The following is a 12,387-nucleotide window of genomic DNA, read 5'->3' as shown; positions in this document are numbered from 1 at the left end:
TGTGTGTGTGTGTGTGTGTGTGTGTGTGTGTATAGTCAACACCTATATCAAATGTATTTATTACATCAAAGAAAATATGCTTGTTGTTATATCATATCTCCAATATGAGTAATGGGAGAACCTGAGAAAAATTATTACACCAACATGATTTCCACAAAAGAAATGAAACTAAAATAATCTCAGCCAGGTTTTACATAAGTAACAGTAAAAAAATAAGCCGACACTATCACAAGGAACAAAGTGGAATTTACAATATACTTTAAATCCTGTGGTTGCTTTCTAACAGAAAAATGTTTAATTTATAAGGCTAGAATCAATTCAACTATAATATACTATACATTATGAAAGTAAAATTTATATATATCATATTTTGCTTGGTCATTTTTATCAGTGTAATCGATTTGGAATTGAATAAAATGAATTATTTTTTAGATATTTCATGTTTCTGCCTGAACATATAAGTATTGCTATATAGGAAAGCCAATTGGTAATTATAAAACATACTTTTGAAAACAATTACAGTTCCCCAGCAGTACATTGAATTCTGAAGACATATTTTCTCTACTTCTTACAGTTAATTACTAAAGTATAATTAAATTTAATTTTTGTAGGCAAACAGAAATTGTCTGATTCTCCAATGAATATCACTCCATTATTCATAGAAATAGCTAAAAATTTTCAAAGAAATATATAAAGTATATTTATGAAAGTCATTAAATCTTGTTTGTTATATTGAATGAAAAATACATTTCAGGTAGATTAACTTTCTGACAGTCTCCTTGACATCTTTATTTCTAAGGCTGTAGATGAGGGGATTCAGCATAGGGATAACCATGCTGTGGAACACAGTGGCGACTTTCACGAGAAACAGTGAACTTTTGGATTTGAGCACACAGTATAGTAGAAGAACGATCCCATGACAGACACCAATTGCTGTCAGGTGGGAGGCACAGGTGGAAAATGCTTTTCGGAAGGCCCCTTTAGTGGGAATTTTGATGACAGTGACAACTATGAAAACATAGGAAGTGATGATGATCAAGAGGCAACAAGCCTCATTAAACATGGAAATGACCAGGCATGCCATTTGACTGAAGGAGGTGTCTGAGCAGGACACAGAAAGCAGAGCTGAGTACTCACAGCAAAAGTGATCGATGACATTAGGTCCACAGTATGAGAGCTGCAAAAGAATATATGTGAGAGTTGAGGAAAATGTCCCAGCCCATATGTAAGTAATTACAACCAGGAGGGAGCAGAGTTCATGAGACATAGCAACAGTGTAGAGCAGAGGGTTACAGACAGCCACAAACCTGTCATAGGCCATCACTGCTAACATGAACATCTCTATAATCACAAATGTACACCCAAGAAAATATTGAGCCATGCATCCTTCAAAGGAGATTGATTTTTCTTCTACAATCAAGAGGTCTAACAGCTTTGGTGCAATTACAGATGTATAGCAAAAATCAACAAAGGATAAGTGGCTGAGAAAAAAGTACATAGGAGTGTGGAGTTTGGGATTCATCCTGATGATAAAAATCATACCAAGATTTTCCAACACAGTAACCATGTACATGATCAAGAATACCAGGAACAGGGGCAATTGGAGGTTTGGAAATTCTGAAAAGGCCAACAAAATAAAAGAAGACACCGTGCTTCGATTTCCCTCATTCCACATTTGGCTTCTGTTAGAAGATACCACAGAATTCATCCTGATCAACAGTCTGCAGCACAGGAATAGGTATGATGGAATGCAGTCAGGCTTCCAAGAGAAGTCACTGGGATGTCATGTATCAAATGTGTATTGATTTCTCTTTGACATACTTATGCTTTATCTCAATCAAAATCCACTTTTTATTTGAACATGGCTTGTGTTTTTTCACTGAGTCACTCATGCCTCTCATCTGGAAATGAAAAAATATGATCATTATAAATAAAATGAGTTACCTATAAATTGCAATATTTCGTGGAAGGTGCAATCATGGCACATATATCCTAGAGGTAAAAAATGGCCATGAAATTGGACAGAAGATTCATGCAATAATAGGGAATTCAAGTTTAGTATTATAAATTTATCTTCCTATCTGTGGATGGGGGGACCATGGATCCTAGAAGAGAATCTAATAATACCAATTTACTGAGCCAGTATAATTTCAAATTGCATTCTAAATACTTATCCCTATTCCCGTATAAAAGAATAGTTCTCACCCTCAGAAGAGACACTTCTTTTTGCAGCAGATGGAGATCATTACAGAAAATACGAACTTGTGAAAATGCAGAAGTAAATCATTGTGGGATGTCTAGTCTTTAATAAATCCTCAATGGAGCTCCTATTTCTGAGTTTAAGACAGTGGTTCTCAATCTTGCTAATGTTGTTACCTTTTAATACACTCCCTCATTCTGTGGTGACTCTAACCATAAAAGTATTTCATTGCTACTTCATAACTGTAATTTTGCTGTGGTTATGAATCACAATGTAAATATCTGATATGCAAAATATTGATATATGACACCCAAAGGGGTCACAACCCACAGGTTGAGAACCACTGGTAAAGAAACATAATAGAAGGAGATGGGAGAAATTTTTTAAGAGCCAGAGGAGCCCAACTATATGTCTGCTATTAGGAAGAATCTTTTATGTGTGAAGAAGGAGCTTCAACCATGCTATCTCAACTAGGTCCAAAATATGACAACATAATTTGACATGCCAACTTGGATGGGATAATTCTCAGAAGGCATTACTCCTAGAAGAAGAGTCACTAACAATTAATGGTTGCTGATAGAGAAAGCATCATTCTCCCTCAGGGATCCACCCCCTGATAGGTTAGCCAATCCCAAGAGGCTAGTCCTAAATAAGTTTGAGCAATGATAAATAATCTCAGCAGGTTACATTCATAAACTTATATACATTTAAATATAATAATTATAATTAATGAATAAGAGACCACAGATTTTCAAGAGTGGGAAGTACACAGGAGGAATTGGAACAAGGGAAGGGACAGAATGATAGAACTATATAATTTATATATGAAATTATAAATAAATAAGTACAATTTAAAAATTACTTATATGTATATTATATCTATGTAATATATATATCAGATCCCATTACAGATGGTTGTGAGCCACCATGTGGTTGCTGGGAATTGAACTCAGGACCTTTGGAAGAGCAGTCAGAGGTCTTAACCGCTGAGCCATCTCTCCAGCCCCTACTTAATTATTTTTAAACTTACATTTCATAATTAAAAAATTACAGTTTTATATTAAATGCAATGAAATAGGAATGAAATAAAATAGGATGAGGGCTATCTTTCTTTTTTTTTTTTTTTTAGTCTTTGTCAGTAATATTTTATTCTGTTAAGTATACATATACTTAGAAATTCTTTGGGAAGTTTTCTGCATGTATTTGTGTTTCATTATAATAAATTCATTTTTAATATCTCCAGTTTTTTAAATTGAACTTGGTTATATTGCTACTTATATAAAATTTAGTAAGGTTTTCATTAGCAGTGCAAAATTTTTTTTCTGTTTTCAAACAGTATAAAATTGTTTAAAGTCAACATCACAAAAGTCCCTTCCAATAGTTACAAAGAAAAATTTCTCATTAAAATATGCACTCTCTCAGGAGATAAAGACTTCAGCCACCCAAGCTAGTCCCGTGGAATATTCATAAAATAGTCAGTGACAGCAGGAATAAACACCAATCACTGACTTATAAGGTATTAATTCACAGCTATTACCTGATACTCTTAAATAACTTACACACATGGATTGTTTTTTGGAAATTGCATTTGTTTTGTTTTGTTTTGTTTTGTTTTGTTTTGTTTTGTTTTGTTTTGTTTTGTTTTGTTTTGTTTTGTTTTGAGACAGGCTTTCTCTGTATATCCCTGTCAGTCCAAGAGCTCACTTTGTAGACCAGGCTGGCCTCAAACTCAGAAATCCACCTGCCTCTGCCTCCCGAGTGCTGGGATTAAAGGCGTGCGCCACCACGCCCGGCAAGGGATATATTTCTTATAAAATTATAAAACATTTATTGTAAGAGATGTGGTTCACCAGAGTCTGCCTAGAGAGGTCTTAACAGTATTTCAATAATAATATTTTTACTTGTTCATAATTTTGAAGATGATAAGAGTATTATGTATCTACAATGTGTCACCAAGAAGAAATTCACAATATTCTATATGGATGTTTTCCTGTTAGATTTTCAAGGAATACATTATATTCTATGAATAGCTTTTCTACTATTTGCATACTTTTATATTTAAATGCTTAGTCAAATAACCTAAACATTCTCAATGAAGTTCTTACCAGAAAGTCATTTATAAGGCTGTAAATTTTATCTAAACATGGGTTAAGATAATACAGTTTGGAATTACCTTGAAAGTTTCATTATCTTGTTTGAAATGGTATGCTTGCTTATTTTATATTTATCTATCTGCTTCTCCACAGAGACATATATCTTAATAAACAATATTATTATAATTCCAGACAATTTGAACTTAAATAAAAAACCTATAAAATTATATGATCTTGCAATGCTAGCCCTGAGAAATTGAGGCAGGAAGATCACCATGAGTTTGGGGCAAGCGTGAGCTATAATAAAAGTTACAGGTTATCCTTAGCCTGGAATATGCCATGAGACTATATGCCATGAAAATTATTTACAGCAAAGAATATTGACCTTATTCAGAGTAAGATAATAATATAAAATACTTTATACAAAATGCACTGAATATTTGAAGTAAGTCTGGAGCCTCAAGTATTGCAATATATATATATATATATATATATATATATATATATATATATGGTAATAATATACAAACACAGTTGAAACTAGCACAATGAGACAAAGGGTATGGGTAGATTCCAAGTCATCTTTACCAGTCCTGCAGTTGAAAGGACATTAAGAATTACTGTTGCTAGATCTTCTAGCTCTGTGAACACTTACCATAGCAAAGCAAGGCCTTCTTTGTCAATAAGCAAACTACAAAAAGGAGAAAGACAATGCTGCTGCTACAGGCCAGAGAGAGACTGACCAGCCATCTTCTTGGACCTGCCTAGGGCTTTGAAGCTGAATTTGTTCAGACACATCATCTGACTGAAGACATTTAAGACAGACACTGAGACCCACAGATGAAAACCTTGAGAACTTTCAGTGACATATAAACTTTCTTACCAGAGTATAATGGCTACTGAACTTAAGGAAACTTACATGATAATAAGGAAAATGATATGTCTATGTAGATAAATCAAATGTTATTGAATGCCAATGTGAATTCTCATAAACTATGTAAAATGTTCTATTTCAATCCACTGATCAATTAATTGGTTCAATAATCCTTTGTCTTCCAAGACTCCACCTCTTGTTATCCTTTTGGCTTATGTTGTGTTATATTTTAATGCTAACACCCCCACTCCACCCAAAATTTAATGGAAATAACATAAGACAATCACTCCAATGATACCTTCCAAGAAAAAAAGAAAGAAAGAATGAAAGAAAGAAAGAAAGAAAGAAAGAAAGAAAGAAAGAAAGAAAGAAAGAAAGAAAGAAAAAAGAAAGAAAGAATAAGGAAAAGTTGTGATACAAGTGGAACCATGTTGCAGACAAAAACTGAAAATGTTGAGCAGATTCAAAAACCCTGGCACTCTCATATCTGAGACTGGTAGTTGTTTTATCTGCCCCTGTCCAAGTTCCTATCTTGGAGCATGTGGACATGACACCTCAGATGAACATCATGACCACATGTCACAGGTCAGAATTCTTCATGTCAATGAGGTACCTAGATGGGCTAGCTCTGATGATTTAACAAATAAGCTTCACTTCCCAGACATTCCTTCCTACAAAAGATATTAAATCTCTGATCCTCCCTAAGTAAATGGTATGCACCCATTATCCATGATGAACAATGAATAAGATAGTCTGGACAAGCAAGGACCATCTCTCTCATCGCCATGGTGTAAACCTTTGTCATACAGAGCTGCCACCTAAGTTTTCTCTAAAAGGCCCCTCTGCCTTCTAGACACAAACTCTCACCCCCAAACTAAGCAATAGTTCCTTCACTCCTGACTCCAAGCAGTTCCTAATAGAAACTGGACACACAGGAGTTTGAGAACCTCTGACTCCTTGGCTTCAGTATGTGTTGTTTCTTACCTGAGCTGAGACTCTCATTGTAGGCTATTTTGTGCAAACCCTGCCATTCTGATGGTGGAGAGGATAGAATGGAGCTTAGTTTCCTGTGTTTCATCTTTCTGAGGGGTGGTGTACACACACACACACACACACACACACACACATACACACACACACACACACACACACACACACACACACCAGCAGTGGAACAGAATGAGGAATCACAGCTTTTCAGACTCAGGATGGTATTCTCAAGAGCTCTCCATATGTCTGCAAATGCACAATGTCTTTGTTTGCTGAATAGTATTCTATTGTATAACTCTGTCACATTTTTTTAATGCATCCATAAGTTGAAGAACATCTAGGTTACTTCCAGTTGCTCGGTATTACAATAAAACCACTATGAATATAGCTGGAGGAGTGTCTTTGAGTAATGTGGGAATTTCTTTGGAGTATGTGGCCAGGAATAGTATATCTTGTTCTTGATGTAGAAGTATCCCCAGTTTTCTGCAAAACCATTAAGTTTATTTCCAAAGTGTTTATACATGCATAAGAACTGAATGGAAAGAGGGAACTGTATGGAAGAGGTTTTGAGGAGGGATATGCAAATGGTGGTCAGTAGAAGAGGGCACCAGAGTGCTGGGAAATAGAATGGAACTCATTGTGGGCCATCTCTGTGGTTAGTTGGAGATCTGGGAAAAGGAAGTGAGCCTAGCTGAGATTCCTAATACAGGGGGATATAGATTCTGAAGTGGCCACTTCCTACAGCCAGCTAGGACTTCCAGTGTAAGGAGAGGTACATCAACAAACCCACAAATTTCATCCGAAATTTTTTCCTGCCTACAAGATATACAGGGATAAATATGGAGTAGAGGCTGAAGGCATAGCCAACCAATGACTGTCCCAACATGAGACCCATCTAATTGGAGAGAGCCGACCCCTGACACTATTAATGATACTCTGCTATGCTTGCAGACAGGAACCTAGAATGTCTCCTGAGAAGCTTCATCCAGCAGCAGATGAAAACAGATGCAGACACCCATAGCCAAACATCAGGCAGAGCATGGGAAGTCTTGTGGAAGTGTGTAGAATATAATTGAATAAGCTGGAAGATCAAGGACACCACAAGAAATCCTACAGAGTCAACTAACATGGGCACAATGGGGTTCACAGAGACTGAACTGCCAACCAAATAGCATGCAGGAACCCTTCCTTATGTATAAAGGGTATGCCACTTGTTCTCCCTGTGAGTCCTCTACAATTGAAGAGGTGGTTGTCTTTGACTCTATTGGATACCATTGGATCCCTTCCTCTATCTGAACTGACTGGTTGTGCTTCAGTGGTAGAAAAACTACTTATTTATGCTGGGACTAAATGTATCAGGATTAGGTAGTACCCAAGGTGAGGTGAGGGTGCTTTCCTTGCCTTGTTGGGAGGTATTTGTTAGGGTGGGACTAAGAGGTATAGAGGCATGGGGTACTGTGAATGGGATGCAACATGATGAAAAAATAAATGATGAAAAGAAAAATAGTCAACACAGGAATAACTTGGTCATTGCTCTGTATTTCCCAAGTCAAAACAGTCACCAGTCTTTATCTTTTAATTCTATAATTATTGCATAAGAAAATATCATTTGTACTTTCAATATTATTGAGAAAAGATAAACAAAATTCCTTTTTGATGTTTTCATTGATCATATGTATGCTATATCCAAACACTATTGTAATCAAATAGAATACATTCTTAATATTGACATTGTTTAATACATTTTATTTATCTTAGTATGTCATGTTGACACTCAAAAGTGAGTACTGCACTTAGAAGCTAATAGTTTCAGTGCATTCTGTTTAAATCAAGGCAGTATTTTATACTGTAAACAAGATTTTATATGAAAAACAATATTAAAATGTAATTATAACCATAATTTACCAATGGTACTGATTCAAAAATACTTCTCAGGACTTCAGTTTATATAATATATGAACAATTATCATCCTTGTTTACATTATTTACTGATCAAAAGTCAAAATAAAGTATAACATGACTAGAAAGTGTTGAGTATGTAATTAACCTTTTAAATCTTTCTACTACATTATTCACAAGAGATATTTTAAAAATATTTTATATAGAAACTTCACATGTAACTTAGCTGAATTCATTACATTTGTAAAACGAAATATATTACTAACAAAGTGAAAAGCAGTATACACTCAAGGCAAATGTATATCATTTATAACTCAATAAGTCTAATCATTATTTCAGTTATGATTGAAGTACAATCAAGTTGTTTGGTATAAATATGTATGTATAGAAATATAGTATATGCCAAAATCATATTGAATGAGCTTGAAGTTTTAAGCGCATGAGTCTGCTGACTGTCCCCTTTACATCTTTGTTCCTAAGGCTGTAGATGAGAGGGTTAAGCATGGGGATCATGACAGTGAAAAGCACAGTTGCCACTTTGACCACAAGCCATGAGTTTTTGGAATTGGGTACACAGTAGAGAAGGAGAATGATCCCATGGAAGATGCTGATGGCAGTCAGGTGGGAAGAGCATGTAGAGAAAGCTTTTTGGAGTCCACCCTTAGAAGGCATCTTAATGATTGTGACAACTATGAAGACATAGGAGGCCAGGATGATGAGGAGGCTGCAAGTCTCGTTAAATATAGAAATAGCTAAACATACCACTTGGCTGAAGGTGGGGTCAGAACAGGACAAAGACAGAATGGCAGAGTACTCACAGCCAAAGTGGTTGATGATGTTAGGTCCACAGTAGGATAGTTGCAAAAGAGAGTATGTAATTGTCAAGGAACAGAGTACACCCCACATATATGTTCCAGCTACAAGGAATGCACACAGCTTGGGAGACATTGAAACTGTGTAGAGTAAGGGGTTACACACAGCAACAAACCTGTCATAGGCCATCACTGCTAACATGAACATTTCCGTAATCACAAATGCACAAATAAAAAAAAATTGTGTCATGCATCCTTTGAAAGAGATTGTCCTTTCCTCCACAATCAAGATTTCTAGCAGTTTAGGTGTAAATACACTGGAATAACAAATATCCAAAAATGAAAGATGACTGAGAAAAAAGTACATGGGTGTATGGAGCTTGGGATTGACCTTTCTGACCAAAATTATGCCCATGTTACCTATTAGAGTAACTGTATATGTCATAAAAAATAGGAGAAAAAGAGGTGCATGGAGATGTGGATATTCTGAAAATCCCAAAAGGATGAACATGGTCACAGAACTCTCATTTCTCAAATCAAGCATCATGATCCTTCATTTAAAAAAGAAAAAAAATAGAATGAAAGAGAGCAAATCTTAAAGCAGCAGAGTGGGAGATTGTGCTTTGGAAGATTTTTAGCTTAGGCCTATTGAATACAAGAGGTTTTCCATTCTCATACATGAAAATTATGCTTAAATTAGAATCTTGCTTGCATCAAATTGTGATTGGTATTATTTTCATTGATTTTGATTTTCAGTCATGTGGGTTCTTCTTTTCAATCTAGAATATAAAGAGTAGCACCTGATAAAATTATCATAATTACAAATTATATATAGAGAAAAGTATGTATATGTAGTACATATAGAGGAAACCTTAGAATTTTACCTATTAATACACAATTTCATGACAACAAATCACATATAGAAGACAAAAAGCATTAAACATAATTTCTTTTTTTTTACTTTTTTTTGAATTAATTTTTTAATTAGATATTTTCCTCATTTACATTTCCAATGCTATCCAAAAAGTCCCCTATACACTCCCCACCCACTCCCACACTTTTTATTCATACAATCATGTCAGAAGACTGCCTTGGACACAATACCTTTTCCATGTATATCGAAATGTAATGGTAAATTTTCTAAAATTGGTCCATAAAGACAGGTCTCATATATGCCCATACTATGTTGTTTTTAGTATTCTACAAATATTACACTGTTACCTACATTTAAAATCATATATAATTAATAATTTTAAGTGATCTGTCCTTTTGAATTCATATTTCCACCTTCTGACAGGTTAAAAAGCTCAAGAGACTCAGTAGCCAAAAATGATTTCATGAAGATGGAAATAAAGACATTTTAAAAGATTCACTTCCAGTAGAATGACAGGGTATCAAGTGGAGTGATGAGGTTGCCATCCCACAGTCAAAAATGCTGACCTAGAATATTTCCTGTCTAATGGAACGGCAGGGACAAAAATGGAGCAGAGACAGAGGGAAAGGAGACTCAGTAACCAGCCCAAATTGGATCAATCTTAAGGAGAGGTTCCAAGGCCTGACACTAATACTGATTGATGCTAATGTGTGCTAATGTGAGAGAAGATGGAGGCAAGTCTAGAGACTTGAGGACCCAGGGAGTGGGAAGGCCCAACATGTGGGAGTGGAGTGGGGGAGGGTGGGGACAACCTCTTTGAGATGGGGGAGGAAGAATGGGATGAGTAACTGCAGGAGGACAGACCAGGAGTGGAATAACCACTGGACTGTGAAAAAAAAATTAAGATACTTAAAAAAAAAATCCCCAGTGGTTTTCTTTAGCTTGTATGGCAATCTGTGGTACATATCTATGGTACATATCTCATCAGACAGGAAAGGATAAGCATCAATTACTAGGAATTGAAAGGTGAAAGACTGGGGAATGAAAATATATGCTTTCATATTAATTAAACAGAATTCCTTTCTTCTGATAGCTAAAGAAAATTAAAATATAGATATGATTTGTTGATAAGAACTTTTGTTTTAATTATTCATAAGGAGTCTAAGTATTAAGTAATTTATACAATTATACCTGAGGTATGGTTCAGGGATTGTAGGTAGAAATTATATAATATGATTATCATGAAAGGCAGTGAAAACTCAATGCTCTCCTTAACTACATCATGTTATAGCTTACATGAAGTATGGAATTAACCTCAGGCAAGTAGTGTGATTAGTATCACCCTGTGTTACAATAGAGATTGCACACCATTTTTGCATGTGTGACCTTTGTTGACTGTTTCTCCTGTATAGGTCATTCAGACATGTCATACCTTTCTTTGTAAGTCAATGAACTCAATTTAATCTGTCTTTTCTTTGTTGTGAAAAATAATTCCTCATATGGTCATATCATAATGTCATAAGCACTGAGTGATCTTCTCAACGTAAACCAAGGTGATATTAAAATTTGATGAAGTCTAAAATGATAAATATAAAACATATTTTAAATAATTAGCAATATTTAAATTTTAAATAATTAGCAATTTTTAAATCATTTGCAATATTTCTCATCTTTTAAGTTTTACTTTTACTAAGTCCTGAACTCACCATGAACATACCTCCTCTTCTTTTTTTTCTCATCAATCCTTCATCTTGTGATATGATTTTATATAAAAGCTCTCCTCACTTCTTTTGGAGCTTACTTCAGACCTTGTTAGTAATATAAGCTGTATGTCATTTGTTGTCACCATTAATTTAATAACTAAACATTGAAACATTAGTGTAGAACATCACAGGTACAATGAGTCATTACAGATTATTATCAGAAGATATATGATAATGTGTCTTGCAATGTATTCCTGAAGAAAGAGCCAATTTGGAGACACGGTTCATGTCAATTCTTCATCAGGATAAGATAGAAAGTCTGAATAAGTCAAAATCAAGTAATGACATTGGATTAGACATAAATGATCTCTCATCAAGGAAAGCTCAGAAGGAGGTTCTTCAACTGAGTTCTTCCTAACAGTTAAAGAATGAAATCATTTCTCCATTCAATTCATCAGTAACAAGCTTTGTATAGCAGAATATTAAATCTAACACACAGAATTGGCAGGGGCACTTATAATGGTCACAGTAATACTGAATGAAATAGTAAGCCTAAGGCAATCTCCATGACCTTAAAATATACTGTGACATTCTATTTATCAAAGCAGGAGGGACATTACAAAGAAACCAAGAGATGAAACAAGTTAAGAAACTTAAAATAAACCCCAACATTGACAGTAAACAATTTATATCAAATTACTTGGAACATGAATAGAATAAGGTCAGTCTTGTCAAAAAATGGTGCTAGGAAATTGATATGCTCATGTGTTCAATAATAGAATTAGGACTCTGTCTTATCAACTATAAATTTAATTTAATACTAAATAACTCAGTATAACATAAAATATAATAAAACTTCACATATGAAATTATCATTGAAGATATATTTCAGGACACTGTAATGGGGAACAATCCTTCAAAGGCACAAAGATAAAAGAAAGA

At 34.8% G+C, this 12,387-nt stretch overlaps 2 protein-coding genes across 2 annotated transcripts; both read right to left on the bottom strand.

Moving 5' to 3' along the window:
* Positions 1–727: 727 nt before the first annotated feature.
* LOC110290083 (olfactory receptor 1165-like) lies at positions 728–1,708 on the bottom strand. Its single transcript, XM_021156570.2, has one exon. It carries the CDS (start codon positions 1,706–1,708, stop codon positions 728–730), a length of 981 nt encoding a protein of 326 aa, XP_021012229.1.
* Positions 1,709–8,464: 6,756 nt separating this feature from the next.
* Positions 8,465–9,415, bottom strand: LOC110290115 (olfactory receptor 1165). The gene has a single exon (XM_021156599.1). The coding sequence runs from the start codon at positions 9,413–9,415 to the stop codon at positions 8,465–8,467; it is 951 nt and encodes a 316-aa protein (XP_021012258.1).
* Between the last annotated feature and the right edge of the window lie 2,972 nt (positions 9,416–12,387).

Source organism: Mus caroli, unplaced genomic scaffold (assembly GCF_978045245.1).
Source record: "Mus caroli unplaced genomic scaffold, Mus_caroli_1 scaffold_2, whole genome shotgun sequence".
NCBI lineage: Eukaryota > Metazoa > Chordata > Mammalia > Rodentia > Muridae > Mus > Mus caroli.
The sequence above is the reverse complement of the archived record's forward strand: the minus strand, read 5'-3'. Positions and strand labels throughout refer to the sequence as shown.